We start from the raw sequence: 20,892 nt of genomic DNA on the forward strand, positions 1-20,892 counted from the left end.
TGAGTCCCAGAGCTCAGCAGTCATGAGGTACTGTTTGAGAAACAGCCCAGCATCATCACTTAGGTTACACGGAACACTTACTGGCAGCTCACTTCTCATTCAAGTCAAAATTTGAGTAGTTTGATGCGTGGTGATTATCATGACTGCAGTAGAGTTTTTTTCCAAACAAATAACGTTAAAAAATCTAACTTCACAGAATCTTATATACTTCTTTGTTCATATTATTTTTGTAAATTTAAGAATAAGAATCATTAGCAATCTTCTGTGGCTTCCTGAATTAAATGCATTCTTTCAGGGAAGATTGATAGCCCTTAATTTAGAATAGTCCTTCCAGGAAAGAAATAAAAAAAAAAAACATTGAAATAAAAATGTTGTAATAATCAAACTCATTCTGAAAATGTACCACAAATAGCAAATATTTTTGAGAACGTGGAGAAAAGAGAAGCGTTGTTCACTGTTGGTGGGAATGTGAGTTGGAGCAGCCACTGTGAAAAACAGTGTGGAGATTCCTCAAAAAACTAAAGATAGGGTCACCATATGGCCAGCCATTACACTGCTGGGCATGCAGTCAAAGAAGACAAAAGCATTGATTCAAAAATATATACGCACCACAGTTTTCATAGTAGCTTATTTACAATAGCCAAGATATGGAAGCAAACTAAGTGGCCAGCAACAGATGAATGGAGACTGTGTGGTGTATGTGAAAGTGAAGTCGCTCAGTTGTGTCCGACTCTTTGCGACCCCATGGACGGTAGCCTACCAGGCTCCTCCATCCATGGGATTTGCCAGGCAAGAGTACTGGAGTGGGGTGCCATCACCTTCTCCGATATCTGTATCTGTATCTATATACAATGAAATACTACTCAGCCGAAAAGGAAAGAAATTTTGACATTTGCAACAACATGGATGGATTGGAGCGTATTATGCTTAGTGAAATGAGTCAGACAGAGGGAGACAAATACTATCTGATATCACTTACATGTGGAATCTGAAAAATGAAACAAACGTGAATATAAGAGAAAAGAAACAGACTCACAGATATAGAAAACAAATTAGTGGTTACCAGTGGGGAGAGAGAAAAAGGGAGGGGCAAAATATAGGTAGGGGATTAAATGGTACAAACAACTATATATAAAATAAATATTGTACAAACCCCAGGAATATAGCCAATATTTTATAATAACCACAGAGTATAACCTTTAAAATTATGAGTTGCTATGTTGTACATCTGAACTTTATATGGTATTATAAACCAACTATACCTCAATAAAAGTGTAATGCAACTGACAGTGACAAAAGGAAATATGCAGAGTTAAGTCTTTTGAACTACATTCCAAACTTGGTTACCTTTTTCCCTAACAATTTTTTAGGATTGGATCGCTAATCTTCATGAGCAACAAGGACATTTTAAACATAGTGAGTGGCTCAGGTACTAATATCTGCCATTACAGGTAAGCAATTAAGAAGAACATAGGCTTCGATTTGGTTTTTATTGATGTAAAGTAGTTCTTGCCAGAATGGTGACTTCAGTCAGGGTATTATAGAGTCTTGGATTGCACAGTGTAACCTGACTGTGAAAACAGGTGATACATGTTACCAGAATAATACTGTCAGAAGTGGAGTGGATAAGAATGGTTTTCTGATTTATGAAATTTCTACTAAAAATGTTGTATTACACAAAAACCAACTTCATTTGTTAGGGGGACCAGTAATATGGAGACTTTGGTTCTAGAGCATACAGCATATTAATGCTTTAATATACCCCTCCTTCTCCTGACAGACTTCCCTGGTGGCCCAGCAGTAAAGAATCCACCTGCCAATGCGGGGGACGTGGGTTCAATCCCTGGGTCGGGAAAATCCCCTGGAAGAAGAAGTGGTAACCCACTCCAGTATTCTTGCCTGGAGAATCCCATGGACAGAGGAGCCTGGTGGGCTACAGTCCCTGGGGTCGGAAAGAGTCAGACGGGACTTAGCAACTAAACAGGAACAACACTGCTCCTACCAAACAGAAATGACAGTTGCAACATAAAAGTGGAAAGCCCACAAGACATATCGGGGCTTAAAACAACATAAGCATCTCCGTGGAGTGGATAAAAATACAGAGCAGTTGGCAGGAACTAAACCTATCGGCCTATTGGGCTCTGGGTTTGGAAGGAATTCACAACGAGCTCCTGGGGGTTAGAGCCATGTCATGCTTTGAAAGTTATGTTCTTAAACTCTGACTACTATTTCTGATTGTTTTCTCATAGTTTTCTGTTTTTATTTTATGGTGGTCATATCTTCTTGAATCTCTGAGGGTAATAATTAAAGGTTGGGTGTGTGAGAATGTTTAATCTTTACGGCTTTTTTGGTTTCTAACTATTACTATTTATTCACACTGTGCTTGGCTGTTTATTTGTCTTGGATTTTTCTCTTTTATGTTGCTTGTTTTCCTCATATGTTGTTTGTCTTAGGTTGTCTGTTTAGCTATAAGAATGTAGTACTGTGAGAATAGTGTGGGTTCCCACTGATGTTACTTTTAAGTAGATAAAAGTGGTGTGGTTTTCTTGTAATTCTCTCTGTAGTGGGAAATTGTACTGGAGCATCTGTGCTTGGGTGTTAAGTGCTAGATTTCAATCTAGAGTGAATGGGTAGGGAGCCAGTCAAATGCCAAAGAAGCAGAATTTACCTTGAATTGACATTCACACTAGATGCCTTTAAGTTCTCCTGCAAGGTTCTGTTCAATTTTGAAGAAAAGAGTCCCACAGGTTTTTGCAGGAGGGAAAACTCTGGCTACCTGTCTTCTATAGATAGGATGGAAGAAGTACCTCTTCCCTCCAGTGACTGGTGAAGAGGTAAAGGTATTTTTCAGGATATCATATTTCAGAAGGTTTACAGCAGAGTACATTGTTTGAAAAGAATTTGGAATTTGAGTCTCCACACTTGCTGGTTGTGTGATTTTGAGCAAATTACTTAAACTCATTATTTCAGTTTTCTCAATTGTAAAGTGGGAGTGATGGTTTCTTCCTTATAAAATTATATTACACAGAATAAAATGTTTCATATGTATAATATATAGCACAGAGGCAGACTAACCATTAGATAGCAAGTTTAGGCCATGAGCAGAATGGGGGCCTCCCAAAAGAGAAAAATAATTAGGTAATAATTAGGTTAAAGTATTTAGTACTTAATTTTTCAAGAGAAAATTATTAAGTTCATCATATTGATTTTTTTAAAAAAAAGCTTATTTGTATTTTCTTACATTTTTAAGAAGATGCTTTTTGAGACCTCGCTGCTGTCTTATGTTGAATTACATATTGGGATGGCACCACAAACGTCTCAGTGCTTAGCTACTTGAAGGATATTCATCTACCTCTGATCTCCTCCTTTCCCTCTGGCCTCCATCTTGGACGCCACCCAAACACAGAAACCCAATCATTTTACTGAACTGAGCATGCTCAAATATTTAATACCTTTGTGCTGATATCCTTAGAAACTAGCTTTGGATTTATAGTGAATTTTCTCCTGAAATAATTCAAGGTCATTCATTCCTGTGGCTATTTTGTTTATTTTTCACCTGGGTCCTCTCAGCTTACATTTTTCTATATTGTTCAGTGTTTCATCAGACTCACAGACCTTAGTGACTAATGGGCTTTTCTAGTGTGGGGTTAAAAAAGACTGTTAAAAAAAGTAGACAATCACAAATGCATAGGTGGTAAATTTTAAAAAATATAATGGTACTCACAGGTATCCCCCTGTTTGATATTCTCGTTACAGAGTCAAACTGATGCACTGCAAAGCACACCAGGTAAGTACTCATGGGAACAGACTTCTGGAAAGTTGTCCGACTCCATATATCATCCACCGACTCTTCTTTCTATTGAAAGCAAAAGATAATCTTTTATTTATAAAACGATCAATCATGGACAAGACAAACAAATAGTTACTCTAAACCTGGCTTTCCAGTGAGGAAAAAAAAGCTTGTCAGAGCTTAATGGTAGAAAGAAATTTTACCCCTAAATGGTGATGTTGAAAAGACTGGAGGAAAATTCATTTTATTTTTAGTACTGTGAGAGTGTGATTGAGCTATATACTGTATGAGGTTTTCTTAGGGAGAGATTCAACTTTGTGATATAAACTAGACAGGAGTTTATCTTTCTGCATTAAACACAAAATCCTGACCATAATATTTGAGCATGCACTATGACCCCTTAATGGAGAATAGGCTAGTGCTCACTCCAGTGTTCTTGCCTGGAGAATCCCAGGGATGAGGGAGCCTGGTGGGCTGTCATCTATGGGGTCGCACAGAGTTGGACATGACTGAAGCGACTTAGCAGCAGCAGCAGCACACAGGTCTTGCACACAGGAAGAACTAAGCAGGTATTTGCTAATATGACTACATGCAAGAGGGCAATAGCTGTGCCAGGCATAGCAGGAGGTCAGGATGTCTTTTCCATCTCTGGTTGTCTCCATCAGAGACCTAAGGTATGGTCACTAAAGTCACTGCCTTGGTTACCATGGAGAGAGAAGATTGTATTACTTGCTGCAGCTACCAACTCCATCAGTCTGTTTTTCTGTCCATGCCACTTTGCCTTCCTCACTGCCAATCACCAGTCCTAATACTTCATCCATGAATACTTGCCTAATTCCTGCTGCCCATTGTGTAAACACTTCCACATGCCCTGCAGACACCCAGTGAGTCACTCTACAGTGGGAAGCTTTAGAAAAGGATTAAGAGAGGGAGGCTGCATTAGAGCTTGATGTGCTTGTAGAGTGGAGAAGGCAATGGCACCCCACTCCAGTACTCTTGCCTGGAAAATCCCATGGACGGAGGAGCCTGGTGGGCTGCAGTCCATGGGGTCGCTAAGAGTCAGACACGACTGAGCAACTTCACTTTCCCTTTTCACTTTCATGCATTGGAGAAGGAAATGGCAACCCACTCCAGTGTTCTTGCCTGGAGAATCCCAGGGATAGGGGAGCCTGGTGGGCTGCCATCTATGGGATCTCAGAGTTGGACACCACTGAAGCGACTTAGCAGCAGCAGCAGCAGTGCTTGTATAGAAGAGTTGAAGCCCCAGCAGTTACTCTATGATAAAAACCTAGTAGCAATTCTGATCCCCTAAGGCTATTCACCCTCCTCCAGGGCTAGTTTCTGGAACTAGGTGAAGGTGAAGAAGTGTGTACTCAGCAAGACAAAAAGGTAAAAGTTTGCTTTCTTCCTCCTCCCACCCTCACTTTATCTGTTCCATGCCAAGAATCCTGACTGCATTGTACTCTGACCCAGTCGTCTGGATGAGTGTGTCCTTTGAGTTCATCTTTTCCTCTTTCTTCTCCAGTCAAAACCCCCAGTTGCCTAAGAGTCTGACACTAGAAGAAAATTTGATAAGCTTACATTAACCTTTTTAAGCTTACATTTACTTTTTAACCTTAAAGCTTTTGTTTGCTTTTTTGAGGAATATTTGTAATTAAAGAGGATGATTTTAGTGATCATATTTCAGATAGTGGATCAGAAAGATCCACGTTCTTTTCTGGTATCAGGTAGGTATCTGCTTTTCTGGTATTGGGTGCTGCTGCTGCTGCTGCTAAGTCGCTTTAGTCATATCTGACTCTGTGCGACCCCATAGACAGCAGCCCACCAGGCTCCCCGGTCCCTGGGATTCTCCAGGCAAGAATACTGGAGTGGGTTGCCATTTCCTTCTCCAATTTTGGTATTGGGTAGGTGACAATTATATCTAAGGATGAGCTTCACCCTTTTACATGTCAAAGATATAAGGCATAATTAACCTTAACCTTGAGGTAATGATACTGTGTTACCCAGTATAGGGTTGAGGAGCAGGAACAGAGGGAAGAGTCATGTTAATAATTATACAAACAGAATTTATGGTAGCCTGTTTTTTTTTTTTTTTTTTTTTTACCTTTAATGAGTACTTCTTGTTCACTAGAATACCTATGGGCATGGTGATCCCTGGAGTTGGTAGCTGTACTGCAACATTTAAGTGATGATTTTTTTGTAGAAGCCTGGTGGGCTACAGTCCATGGGATCTCGAAGAGTCGGACAGGACTGAGCGACTTCACTTCACTCACTTTTTTTGTAGAAACCAAGATGACTAGGCCCCTGAGTATTTTAAAATCTTTAATTCCATTCATTTGCCTTTAATTTGTCATGATTAGGGGATTCTTATTGGAGAAGGAAATGGCAACCCACTCCAGTATTCTTGCCTGGAGAATCCCAGGGACAGAGGAGCCTAGTGGGCTGCAGTCTATGGGATCGCACAGAGTCAGACATGACTGAAGCGACTTAGCAGCAGCAGCAGTAGGCAATTCTTTCATTTAAGCAGAGCCTAGCTGACATATGTCTACTGTATCCATTCTTGCTTAGAAAACCCAACATGGTATTTTGACTAGATTGTAAAATCTTGAATTAAAGACTTCTAGTACTCAAAGCGGAGAAGGCACTGGCACCCCACTCCAGTACTCTTGCCTGGAAGATCCCATGGATGGAGGAGCCTGGTAGGCTGCAGTCCATGAGGTCGCTAGGAGTCGGACGAGACTGAGCGACTTCACCTTCACTTTTCACTTTCATGCACTGGAGAAGGAAATGGCAACCCACTCCAGTGTTCTTGTCTGGAGAATCCCAGGGATGCGGGAGCCTGGTGGGCTACCATCTCTGGGGTCACACAGAGTCAGACACGACTGAAGTGACTTAGCAGCAGCAGCAGTACTCAAAGACAAGAGGTTGCCCAAATGTATTTTCAAGCCTCTAAATAAGCTATTAGAGCACATTTATTTTAGAATTCAGTAGGTTCTCTCATAACAAATTAGGAAATTTACCTGATATTATAAACAAACTATCTGCATTAATTTTAAAAGAATTTAAAATACTCACCTCCACTGGCATATTCGAAAGCGCCTTATATTCTTTGGAGTGGACAATGGATATTGTATACGTTGCCTTTTTGTTGGGCTCATCAAAACAAGGGAAGGATTTCCTGGCATCTGTTGGTTCATGATCAGTGGCTGCTATGCTCCTTGGAAACAAACACACAAACAAAATATATGTTGCCTCTTCTGACAGCCTCTATTCTTATAGAAAACAATCAACTATGTAATCAACTCTTGCATTTCTTAAAGCAAGTGTCCATCCAGAAATCTATCAAATAGTTGTCAAAGTCTTTACTGGAATTTTTAGGTTAACAAATGAAAATTCAGAAACTGCTTTGGGCATTTTATATGAATAGTTAAGTATTTTGGTCCCATAACTAAAAATCTGTGATGAGCAAAAATCAATCCAATTTATGTGCTATCATTCTTTCCATCCTACAGCTATCAAGTGACAAGTAGATAAACACAAAGCCAAACTCAAAGGCGTGCTTGTAGCTGCCCTTGTAAGTGTGAACAGCTGTGTTCTGTCATGGAGTAGAGGAGTATATTCTGGAGTCTACAGATCCTGTCCCTAACAGCACATTCTTTCTTACTTATGTTACACCAGGGACAAAACCCTTAGTTTCATTTCCATGCAAAGCAGTCCCTGAACAACCTCCCAGTGAAGCAACCTTTGGCCAGATTTAAAACCCTTTTTGGAAAGAGACAGTGTTCTTTTATGGCTCTAACTAGGCATATGCGTTATTAAACTAAAATGTTACTTTATAATCTTTCCATCATTTCAAAGTGGGACTATTTTTTTGAGTAATTGCTCAAAAAAAATCAATGAATATATACTTTTTATATGTAGTTATAGTACAGTAAGATTGTACATTTGCTCACTTGAAGACTAAGCAGAGTACAAAGTGTAAAATAGAAATGTTGACATATTCATTAATAATTTGTATAAGAAAAATATTTTGTGCTTCAGAATTCTCCAGGACTAATTGGAGGTATTTCATAGAGAATAACAAATTATTACATCCTTCATTCATCCAGTAAATATTTGTTGAACCCACTCTTTCATATTCAGACACACACACATTTACCAGGTATCATTCTACATACTGAGGAAATAACAAAGAATAGATAGACAAGGAGAGTGATAAGAGCTGTGTAGGAAATAAAACAAGGGAAGTGACAAAGAATGACCCAGGAAAAGTGGTGGGCAATATTAGGTAGAATAGTCAGGGACAGTCTCTTGCAGTAAGTGATGAGAAAACCCCAGATAGTTGAAGATTAAGGAAAATATGTTTCTTTATGAACAACAAGTACATAGTTGCTAAAGTGGAAAAGAATTGACTGTGGTTGAGGACCTGAAAGATGTCCAGAGTAGCTGAAGTACAGGGAACTGGAGGGACTAAATGATCAGCAGAGGCCATGGTAAAAGTCTGCACTTTATTTGGATTCAAGGATGCAATATATACATAATTTATCTAAAAACGAATATGTCATAGGTCAACATTCATCTACAAGACATTAAAATATTTTTGAAGTTCCTTTAAAAACCCTCTGGATATAAAAATTACTTGTTAAAAACTTAGCCAAGAAAACTAATCTGTGAAAAATAAAACTGGAAAAGGGCTGTCTTTTGGGATACTATTGACTGATGGGGACAACTTTCTGGTATGATTGAAAAAAATCTATATTATGGGGTGTGATTAACAAAGATCTGTCCATTCCTCAAAATTCATTAAATTAGTTCCCATTAGATTTGTGCATTTAATATATATAAAATCTATCTTAAAATAACTGTAGATCAATATTCAGTTCCAGTAAGTAGATTTGGATTGTTGCAGTGATATGAATTAATGAAAAAACAAACTTTTCTGTGTTCTGAGCTTGAGCAAATGAAAAAAAAAAAAATGAAGATAACAGAAGGCAGGTTTCTCACTGTTGGGGAAGAGAGTTATAAATTTGTTTTAAAAAAGAAAGGAGACTAGACCTTGATACTGAACTGTAACTGAAGGATCTGTGTAAATTCAATGATTTTTTGGTAAATATGTAAATGGATATAAAAATATACAAGACATGTATTCCCTATCTTTGTCTGCTGAACAGGACTAGAAGAAATAACACACGTGTAGCAGTGAGCACTGGACAAGGAAATGGCAACCCACTCCATTGTTCTTGCCTGGAGAATCCCAGGGACGGGGAAGCCTGGTGGGCTTCCGTCTATGGGGTCGCGCAGAGTTGGACACGACTGAAGCGACTTAGCAGCCGCAGCAGCAGTGAGCACAACTAGTTCCCCGTCAGTTCAGTTCAGTCTCTCAGTCGTGTCTGACTCTTTGTGACCCCTTACCACTCTCCAATAAAAGGAACCAGAACACGTCACAAAAATTATATCAATGCTGTGGTTTATGTTAGAAAATGTTCTGTACTTAAAAAATATATACTGAATGTGAAGAGGTAAAGAGAGACAATGTTGCAAATAGTCTAAAGAGAGAGACAGAGATGTGGGGCTGTGGGGAAGAGAAAATAGGACAAAAAGTAAACCATTGGTTGTGTTCCTACAATTCCTTGTATTATTGTTGTAACTTTCCTGTTAAGTTTAAAATTATTGCAAAACAGAAAGTTATCTAAAAAGTCCCAGTATTACTGATTAGTTTTTGTGATGATAACAGTTTAACTAGTCAATTGAAGTTTCTAACACCTGAGACTGTTAAGTGTTAGTAGCTCAGTCGTGCCCGACTCTTTGCGACCCCATGGACTGCAGCCCACCAGGCTCCTCTGTCCATGAGATTTTCCAGGCAAGGATACTGGAGTGGGTTGCCATTTCCTTCTCCAGGGGATTTTCCCAATCCAGGGATCGAACCTGGGTCTCCTGCACTGCAGGCAGATTCTTTACTGTCTGAGCTACAAGGGAAGCGTGAACCTCAAATACATCAGAACATATGGAAACCTATACACTTTCCCAGAGTACTGAGGGTTTATAATAAGATGCATTAGCTCCAACTCCACGTTTAGTCAGCTGCTTTTTTCTTCTGAATTCTTCTGGATTCTGATTTCTTTCTCAGACAAAAGAAAAGGAAAAGTTACCCTCTGCAAGAATGTTTCAGTTTAGTCATATCTCAGAAATAAGCCAGCCCACTAGTTTGGGAATATGAGAGAGAGAGAGAGACCGTGTGTGTGTGCACATGTGAGCATGTGCGTGTGCATGCACCTTCATGTGTGTGGGAGGTGACGTGATGAAGGAGTAGAATAATACTGTTCTAAGCAACAGCCATTGGGTAGGTTTTCAAATACTTGGTTTCAGTGTCTGTGCTACAGTGTGTACTCCTAAGCATCTAAGAGAAAGAAGAATTTTCCATCCTTTAAAAGAGATTGTGCTTGGTTGTAGGGGAAAGATGCCTTATTAGATTACAGTACCTCAGAGCCTACCTTTGGAAATGGAATGGGACGGTATTGGTGAGATCTCTGTGTGGTATGCTTGATCCATGTTGGTGGTCCTGTCAGCAAATGTTAATTACAGCAAGTCCCACTCAATCATAGTGATCTGGACTTACACTGGTATACATATAGTGACATTCATCAACCAGAAGGGCTATGAAATGTGGATTTTTTTGGTTTGTTTTTTAAGTTCAGAGCCTATGTGATTTTATGGGGAAAACCCTCTTCTAAAAGTAAAAATTCCTAGATTCAACGGACAGTCATTCAGATAGGATCATTAGAAAACCATTAAGAAATCAGTGATCTTAAATGACACCTTGTACTAGTTGTGCTTAATATGTATCCGTAGGCCATTACATCCAAAAACAGGAACACGTTCTTCTCAAGAGTACATGCAATGTTCTTCAGGATGTAGTTAGGCCACAAAACAAGACTAAACAAATTTAAGAGGACAGAAATTATATCGAGCATTTTTTCTGACTACAGCATTATGAAACTATAGGTATAATTTACAGGAATAAGAATGAGAAAAAAACACAAACAGGTGGAGACTAAAAAACATGCTACTAAAAAACCCCCAATATTTCAATCAGGAAATCAAAGAGGAAATCAGAAAATACCTTGAGACAGTGAAAATAAAAACTATCTAAAGTCTATGGGATATAGCAAAAACTGTTCTAAGATAGAAGTTTATAGAAACACATGCCTGCCTCAAGAAACAAGAAAAGTCTCAAATAAACAACCTGAAAGAAAAAGAACAAACAGAGCCCAATGTCAGCGAAAGAAGGAAATAATAAAGATGGAAAGGAAATAAATAGAACCTAAAAATATAGAAAAGATCAAGAAAACCAAGAGCTGTTCCTTGGAAAGATAAACAAAATTTATAAATGTTTAGCCAGATTCACCAAGAAAAAGAGAGAGGACACAAATTAACAAAGTAAGAAATGAAAGAAGAGAAATTATAACCAATATAACAGAGATTAAAAAACATGAGAGAATATTATGAACAGCTATAAAGCATAAAGCAATAAATTGGACAACCTAGAAGAAATGGATAAATTTCTAGAGACATACAATCTTCCAGACTGAATCAGGAACAAATAGTCTGAACAGACTAAAAAAACTCCTGGCAAACAAAAATCCAGGACTAGACAGCTTCACAGGGGAATTCTACCAATATAGAATATATATATATATATATATATATATATGAATAGAATATTCTCAAAATATTCTAAAAAAATTAAAGAGGAGGGAACACTTCCAAATTCATTCCACAAAGCCAGCATTAATTTGATACTGAAAATAGGCAAAAACAGTACAAAAAAGAAAATTATAAGCCAATATCTCAGATGAATATAGATACAAAAATCCGCAACAAAATATTAGCAAACTGAATTCAACAATAAATTAAAAAGATTAGACACCATCATAAAGTAGGATTTATTCTAGGGATGGAAGGATGGCTCAAGATCCATAAATCAATCAATGTGATACACCACATTGACAACAGGAATACAAAAAATACAAATAATAAATGTTGGTAAGGATGTGGAGAAAAGGGAACTCTGGTAAGACTTTGGAGGGAATGTAAATTGGTACAGTCACTATGGAAAGCAGTATGGAGGTTCCTCAAAACAATAAAAATAGAACTACCATATGTTCCAGTAACTTCAGTCCTGGGTATTTATCTGGAAAAAAAGTGAAAACACCAGTTCGAAAAGATAGATGCACTTCAATGTTCATAGCCAAGATATGGAAACAGCCTAAGAGTCATCAACAAATGAGTGGATAAAGATGATGTAGTGTGTGTGGATACAGTGAATGTTGTTCAACCGTTAAAAAGGATGAGAGCCTGCTATTTGCAACAACAAATACAACAAAACAGAAACAGACTCACAGATACAGAGAACAAACTAGTGGTTACCAGAGGGAAGAGGGAAGCAGGGAGAGGCAAGACAAGGGTAGGGGATTCAGAGGTGTAAACCACTATGAATAAAACAGGCTCTCAGGATATATTGTACAGCACAGGGAATATAGCCAGTATTTTATAGTAACTTTACATGGAGTATAATCCATAAAAATATCGAATCTCTATACTATAAACCTGAAACTAATGTTATAAATCAAGTATTCTTCAGTTTTTTAAAAAGACCCTATTTGTATATGCTAAATTCCACCAGAGTTACTAAAGTTTTCTAAATATATGCAAATTTGAAAACAATGTGTATGAGCTAGCCGTACAAAACCATTTCGGACAATGACTTCTTTGGAGGGGTTTTATTTAGCAATAAAAGCTTCTTTTTAAAATTAGATGAATTGTTTTGCAAATTTAATGGAAAAAGCCTGGCTAATCACAGTATGTTTAGGAGTAACTCTTGGGTATGTCCTGAATAATTATAATACTAGGCAAATGTGCTGAGGTAAAGCGTTTTTCTACAGGGGCCTCTCCACGTCATGTTAATAAGTCACTTACTAGACCCAGCCCATTAAAAATATAATTCTGTGTTGCTTGTTAGTTTTACAAAAAGGAAGGCATTCCTCTGACTTCTCTGAGTGCGTGAGATTAAGGTAACCTCAGAGAAAGCTGAAGGGAGAGGAAGTGACGATGCAAGCACCAAGCCGTTCACTTGGAATCAACTTAAAACAACTGCTTGACTGCCTCATAAATCATCTGGCACACTGTTTCCAATGAAGACTCTCAGGCTACCTTCAGTTGTTTAATAACTTGAGCCAGCAAATGAACAGCAAGGTCTGGGTGAAAACTTAAACAAAGGACTTCTGATGCAGGTGAGGCCGCCACAACTAAGTATCATTGCAGACTTAGTACGGGGTTCCAGAGTTAAGTACGGGAGCTGATCGGTGCAAAACAACCCATTTAGATTATTATCCAGACTCCAACCTATTTTTATGGTGGTTTGAACCAGTTAATTATTTTAATTTATTTGCCAACAGCTCTTTTTCTAAGTGGAGGATACTCAAGTAAAATTTCTTTTTGTTTCCTTGCTTCCGACATAAAGGAAATTACTATGCATCCTGCAACAAGTAAACAAGGCCTCCCCCCACCCCGCCCCCACCAAATCTGTTCTTTATTGATAATGGGCATACCCATAACTTGATGTATCAATCTAAGAATATAATGACTAAACTGACATACAGTTAAAATTTCAAGATCAGAACTACAGTGAGGATACATATCCATGTGTGAGGATATCACACACATACACACGCACCCTTAATTATGACCATCCCACTAATTTCTTTTCTGCCATGTTTCCACTTAACTCTTACATCTTTATCCCAAGTCCTAACCTTGTGCTTCAGATTTATTTATGCAGATGCCTTCTAGACATCTCTTCCTAGATATGTAACATTCAGCACATCTGACACCAAACTCATGACCTCCCCTTCTAAACCTGGTTCTTCTATTTCTAATATCAGTGAAAGGTGGGCTATCAGATCAGACTTCTGGAGCGTCCTTGATCTGTAACTTTAACTCATCTCTTCCCCATAGCCAGTTAGTCTGCCAATCCTGACTATGTTTCTCCAGACCGTTTCCTTCATTGTATTCTCTTCTGTCTGTCCTGAAGTCACTGTCCTACCTGATCCTTATCTCTTTCCTGGATACCTGCAGTTTCTCTCATATACTCATGTATAGATTTAGTTCTTTTCTCCCCATGTAAATAGTCATGGGTTAACCTTTTCTGCATAATGCTTTTCATTAATTAATTATCCTTACTTTTTTTCCCAATGGGTTTTCCAGACTTATCTCTAGATAGCATCTTCAAATAAACCTCTCCTACAAAGGTATTTCTTCTTCTTAATCTGCTTTTTTGACGTAGTGCCTTTCCTTTTTGCCTGCTTTTTACATTACTTGTTACTGCCTATTGAAATCCCACCATTACATCAAAATTCAGCTTCAATCCCAGAAATACTGTTGTTTTTCAGTCGTGTCCGACTCTCTGCAACCCCATGGACTGCAGCACGCCAGGCTCCCCTGTCCTTCACTGTCTCCCACAGTTTGCTCAAACTCATGTCCATTGAGCCAGTGATGCTGTCTGTCTCATCCTCTGCCAAAACCCCAGAAAACCCAAACTGAAAACTGTCCTTCTTTTAAGTTCTTGTTGTAATTCCTATCAATTCCAATGATTCTCAGTCCTTAAAGTATGAAGATGACATTCCTAAGTCAAAAAAAGAGATTTTACCAGCTCCTCTTGCCTTTGACATGAGATGGGGAGAAAAAGAACCAAAAGAAGTTTTCCATGCTTAGTGGGAAAGTGAAGGTGTCATTGGTGGAAACTGGATTCCTCTACAGGAAAGAAGCTGTGGCGATGGATCCCAATATTTGCCAGAGCATGCTAGTCATGTGACAGTCTACATGAAAATGCTTCTATATATTCATTCAATAATAGTTAAGTTCTCTCTGTGGGCTAGGTTGTGAACAAGAGACACACAGAGACCCTACTGTCAGGGACCACGGAAGATTCCACAGTCATGTGGTTGGGAAACGGCATACTGTGGCAGCTTCTAGAGGTTTGTCATGAACTTTATCATATAAAAGTCTCTGAAGAGTCCCACCATTAAAAAAAAAAATCATTTTGTATTCAGTATTATTTCCCAAACAACCTTGGCCACAGAATAACTCCTCTGCTTTTTTCTGGCAATATCTATGAATACCTTCATGCAACTAGAACTCTGTGGAACTGATAATTAGGAAATGCTGTATAAGAGCAATCCAGATGTAGAGAAGGAAATGCTGAACCTTCGAGAGAAGGGAATGTTGTTATGTACTTTGGAGATGTGAGTAGAGGGGAACTCTGACAAGAGAATAACTGGGAATTCTACGTAACTGTTGAGAGTGTTAAGATGGTTTAGTGGTGTGGGCAGGAAACCATTCCAAAGATTTCAATCCTTTGAAGTGGTTTTCCTCAGACCCAAAGGAACAGACCAGACGGTAGAAAAAGTGGCTGTCAAGTTTCTCAAACTTTCTCCGCCCAAGCCTCACTACAACTCTGTCCCCAGTGAGATGGTATGGTTATTATAGCTAGGGAACTCTGAACTGGTTCTACCTTCTTCTCCAAGTCTCCATTTGCCTCTGAATTTTGACAGAAAGAAGCTCAGATAGTTGTCTCCTTTCTGTGAAGTCCAAGTCTCAGTTGTATTTACAGAAATCAAGTAATTTTGGTTACTATTGAGTGCACTTACGTTTAGTTTGCACTGTGGTTCCAACAGTAATATCCCATACCACACATACTCAATCCCAGAGTTAATTTTACGATAAGGCAGAAAAGCTAGAAAATATAATCTTGACAGTATACATAAAAATGTATTGCTCTGATGGCATTTGAAACTGTATGAGCATCAAATATTACAAAGTTCACTATATGATATGAAAAAGAATGCTGCTATTCCCCCTGAACTCACTGTTGTGGCTCTTCTCTGCATTTTGTAGATGAAACCCACTGGAGACCTGCATTGTCAAAACGTTATTCACAAGCTTGAAAGAAAACAATACATTTTTCTCATATGCTTGAAATATTTCATAATAAGAAAAACAAAAAGTATTCCATTGAGCCTAAATGAGGTTACCGAGTATGTGCCAGAATCGTTCCAAAACTATGAATGCAGTACAGAACTGGCTGCATCCTGTGTAATGTGAGAGCCTCAACTGCTACCAATGAAAACAGACAAACTCGGGGACACCAGTCCTCCAAGGGAGCCTAACTGACCACTGGCCTTCCCCCACCTTGCTGTCACTTAGTATTTCAGAGTATTTTCTCAACTAAAACAGCTAAGTTTCAAAACATCAGCTCTCAAGTGTATATTTTATCATAAAATTAACTCATATGGTAAAATAATCCAAAGAGTTATACTTATGAAATACATAACAGAAACTTATGAATGGAACTGTGTTCCTTATTTTTTGCCTTCCTATAGTGTATAGAATTTTTATAAAGTATTTTGATGGCTTTACTCAGATGCAATTTTTGTTGTTTTCACAACCCAAGAAGCAGTTTTAAACTCTTAGCAATAATCATTTAAAAGTTTTGACTTGTTTTCACTTTACACTAACAGATTTTTAGAATCTCTTGAAGGTAGATATTCTTTAGAGGTAGATATATCTTTAGATATTCCTTTTCCTCTACCAAATTGCAAACACTTAAATCATTTTATTGTTAGAGAAATAGGTATTTTATTGTTTGTGAAAATGTAATTTGGAACATATTTGTGAAAGTCAGTTTGGAGATACATACATATACATAAGTACATGCACATGTGTTATATATGTGTAGATGTGTGTATATACACACACGCATATGCTCATACATATTTTGAGCCAATTTCCTAAGAATTTTCCTGTAGAAATATGAGAAAATATTATTCCTAGTTTTTTAAAAGGCTGTTTACTACATTTTATAGGTGTTTATAGGTAAAAAAGTGGGAGCAATTTAAGCACCCAAATCTAATGGGAAAGTTGAATAAATTACATTATATTCATATCATGGACTATCATGTATCCGTTAAGTCATTTGCAGAAAAACACCAAATAACATGGTAAAGTGTTGATATATTGTAAAAACATGTTACACAACACTATATAAAGCATAATAATGCTATGTATGTGTCCAGAAAAAAATGACTAGAAAACTATCTGCCTAAATACTAACAATTACTATACTTGAGTGATGGGGTTATAGATGGATTTTTTTTCTTATAATTTTTTTGCTTCTCGAGTTTTCTGTAGTGAATGTCTCATTAATATATTTTATGAAATAACTAACCAAAATAAATGTTACAAGTTTCTTGACATATTTATACTTTGACCCAGCAATTTTATTTTTCAGACTACATCCTAATATAAGGAAATACACTGTAAGTACACTTACAGATGTACTTACAGCTTTGTTCTTTCTGACTTGTTTATAGTAATAAAATACTGGAATCTACTCAAATGTCTAGCATTAGTGAATTGGTTTTAAAAAATAACAATGCATTCATGCAATGGAATATTGCTCAGTCTTTAAAATCAGATTCTTGAAAATATTTAATAAATGGAAATGCTTACAATATATTCAGTTAAAAGGCATATGGATAGAGAGATAAGTAGAGATAATTTAATTACAATTTTGATTACCTAAAAAAATTAGAATATCCATTAGCATGTTAACAGGGCTTACCAATGGATGGTGAAATTATTTATACGTTCTTTTGATTTCCCTTTTTATAATTTCTATGCTTTCAACATTTGTAATTTTTATAAACAGAAAAATATGTAAACAATAAAGAAACTTTATTCTATAGTGTATAGAATTGTTTTATTGCTAGTAATATTAATATATGCTATCTATATAAACATGATCCCTCCAAATATTTTTTCAAACTATCATTTCTAGTCTACTCAGTTTAATACTATACCACACAATAAGAATGTTGAAATATTTTATTGTAATCCCTTGGTCTTTCTGATAAACAGCAGGTAGCATTTTGACCTAAAGATTTGCTTTGCTCTATAAAATGCTTCAAACAACATAGGGATATTCAGAGGGCTGGCCTTAAACTTTCTCTAAACAGTGACATAAGGTTTCTTTTTTTTTTTTTAGAATATAAATACTTTTTATTGTATATACCAAGTTTGATTGAGTGTCAAAGATTTGCTTGTACGTTTTTAGTTGCCAACTTTAGTTTGAGTTGCCAAATTTTAAGGTTTCTCCATTCTTCACTTGTTCAGAATCTAAGTAGGTAAAAGTCAAAACAGTTTCAAGTTCAGTGGTGCCTCAGGTGTAACCTTCCTCTTCTGATGCAAGAACCATACCCACAGGGTGAAGTTTTTTTAATTCATTGAGAGAGTTTATGTCTTTGACATAGCTCTAAGTAATGGCCTCTGACTAAACGAAAGACAAGTAACTATTTGTCTCAGGGAATGCAAATATATATATACAGGTGTACTTGGAGGGCTCTTTGTGTGGGGATATTTTTATGTCTTTAATTGCTTGATATATCTTTTTTGTCACAAAAGACTGAGCATAACTACTGCATACTGCATGATAGATAATAAGCCCAAAGATTTATCCATGTGCTGCTACTGATGCATGGACTCAATGAGTATTTATTGAGTAAAACATAGTTCTGGCCATTTGAGATAAAAAAGACACAGCTGTTCCTTTCTTAAGTGAAAACACAAAGACAGTTACATGAATTTTATATACTCTTTTTCAATGTTTAGTCTCCAATAAAACAAAAAATTATAATTGATATTTACTGATTTTCACTTAAATTTAGTATGATATCATTTTAAAAGTTCAGCTTAAAATCATTGCCATATAACCCACAAATATCACCAGTGAAAGTTACCAAAAACATATTTTTAAAGGTTCAGGTAGTTTATATAAATATTAAGGATAAAATGCAGTATATTATGATTTTTCCTGATGAAAAGAAGGACTTACACTGATTTTTTGGACTCCGTGCAGCTCATTCAATAGTTTCAAATTTTGTGATAGGCTTTGAAAATACAACAGGGCAAGAGTTTTTGCTTCCCAGAGGAACAGGCAGAAATGAAGTCAGGTTTAGATAAAGATCAGACCATGAAAATAATTGAAAGGTGAAAAGAGAAAAGGAAAGGAAGAGAAACGGAAAGCAAAGATAAAAGCTTTGGAAGAACAAAGCAAAAAAATTTTTGTTTACTTGGTTTGTCCTTTCTCCACGTATGTCGTTCTGTAAAATCCCACGAGCGAGCCGTTCAGCCAGCCGGCGAACTCCAGGATCAGGTGGTAGGGACCCTCGCCAGTGTTGGGCTCAAGCTCTTCTTCTGCTTCCACCACCACATACTCCTGCTTCTTGTATTCGAAGCACTGCCTGACTTGAACCTGCTCCCCAGACGGCCTCCTCAGCACCGGGAGCCTGGTGATCCTCGTCTCCCGGAGATGTAGCCACAGGTACCGGGTGGATGAGCTCACGTTGATGGAGATGTCCACGCTGCCCGTGTACGTGTCCTGCTCCATCAGCGGCTTCACCTCCAGATCGTAGTGCACTGGTTTGATGAAGTCCGGCAGCCTGAAGTCTTTCCAGCCTCCGCTTTCATCCTCACTGGCAGGGCAGACCCCCTGGTCCTCTGGAGGGCTGGTAATGGGAGGCAGGTGGGAAGGAGCCTGGGTCGTGCCCTGGGTCGTGCCCTGGGTCATGCCCTCTGTAGAGTCACATGATCTGGTCAGACCCACAGAAAGTCCTACTATTAATCCGACAGCCACCACCACTGCGCAGATAATGGCCACATGTTTCGTCTTAATGCAGTATCTCTTAGAGCCTTCCCAAGATGATCTCTCCTCCAAGATCATTTTTGTTTCCAAAGTCAAATGTTACACATGAAAGGATGTTAAATTTAACTAACTAACGTCAGCAGTCCTTTTCCAGTTGGAAGTAATTGCCTGGCTTGGCAGCCTGCTTTCGCCTTTCGCAAACCTCTCTGTGGCTTCTTGCGTCTTTTCCTCTCCCTTCACGTTCCCACTAGCCACTCCAGGATGAATGTGGAAACAAGGGGGTGGAGTAAGGACTCCAGAAGAGGGGCTGAGCGGGAGGAAGAAGACTGACGAAAATATTGTCACGGCTCCTCTTATAAACAACGCATCCCTCACCCCACCCCTCCTGCACCGGAGTGAGTTAAATATAAAACAGGGCTTAGCTTATCAGCCAAGGGGAGGATGATCTTTTGCCAAAGCTCTGTCAGCAGCTTTCAGGGAGAGAGCATTTGGGAAAGAGGTGTGCTTGTGATAGAAAAATTCAACCTTTGCCACTGAGTCTATTGTGTGCACAATCTCTCACTCCTAATCAAAAGGCTTCTTGAATTTAAGCTATTTTTCAGGTAACTTGCTAAAGAAGCTATGTTTTCTTTTCATTTATTTTTTTTCCCTCATGTAAGCATTCAGATTCTGCCTTTTGCCACTGGAATTCGGTGCTCAGTATGATACATAAATTCAGGGACCATGTAAGTACTCAGTAAATATTTGTTGAATTGGTGGATTAACAAAACATGGCCAGGTCACCATAAATCAGTTGATGCTGGATAAAAGAGAGAAGGAAACATAAGATTAATCAAAGCAATACTGGAGCTGAAATGCATTAAAAGAAAGAGAAAGGGAATCGGTTGAAAGGACAGAAGGAAAAGGAAGGTAAACTTGTTAGCTTAGATAACTAAACTATGTTAAACAGATAGTCTGGTCTCAGTGACATTGAATTCTTTAAATATGGTAGATGACTTCCCTAGTGGCTCAGACGGTAAAGCCTCTGCCTACAATGCGGGAGACCCGGGTTCGATCCCTCGGTCGGGAAGATCCCCTGGAGAGGGAAATGGCAACCCACTCCAGTACTCTTGCCTGAAAAATCACATGGATGGAGCCTGGTTGGCTACTGTCCATAGGGTCACAGAGAGTCCGACATGACTGAGCGACTTCACTATCTCCTATCTATGGTACATGACATTTGGAGCAGATTCCAGATGCAAAACTTGGCCTTTTAGAAAGATCTATTATCTGCCCAAACCTATTGCTTATATACAAAAAGGTCAAGATGATGGAAATCACAATAATCGACTCCCATTGTTGTGAG

General features: G+C 38.1%; 1 protein-coding gene and 1 long non-coding RNA gene across 2 annotated transcripts in view; one reads left to right on the top strand and one right to left on the bottom strand.

The window, feature by feature from the left end:
- Positions 1-19,904, bottom strand: part of ENPEP (glutamyl aminopeptidase) — a 79,365-nt gene extending 59,461 nt beyond the window's left edge. Inside the window, exons 1-3 of the mRNA XM_061419392.1 lie at positions 18,976-19,904; positions 6,866-7,007; positions 3,725-3,856 (exon numbers count right to left, since the gene is read on the bottom strand). Of these exons, the coding sequence (XP_061275376.1) occupies positions 3,725-3,856; positions 6,866-7,007; positions 18,976-19,625 (924 nt within the window). The 5' untranslated portion in view covers positions 19,626-19,904. The remainder of the gene's footprint in view (positions 1-3,724; positions 3,857-6,865; positions 7,008-18,975) is intronic.
- LOC133249258 (uncharacterized) overlaps positions 1-20,892 on the top strand; it is a 49,434-nt gene that overhangs the window by 17,776 nt on the left and 10,766 nt on the right. Inside the window, exons 4-5 of the long non-coding RNA XR_009736895.1 lie at positions 1,371-1,451; positions 1,781-3,787. This is a non-coding gene — a long non-coding RNA (uncharacterized LOC133249258). The remainder of the gene's footprint in view (positions 1-1,370; positions 1,452-1,780; positions 3,788-20,892) is intronic.

The sequence above is a fragment of the Bos javanicus genome, chromosome 6 (assembly GCF_032452875.1).
Source record: "Bos javanicus breed banteng chromosome 6, ARS-OSU_banteng_1.0, whole genome shotgun sequence".
NCBI lineage: Eukaryota > Metazoa > Chordata > Mammalia > Artiodactyla > Bovidae > Bos > Bos javanicus.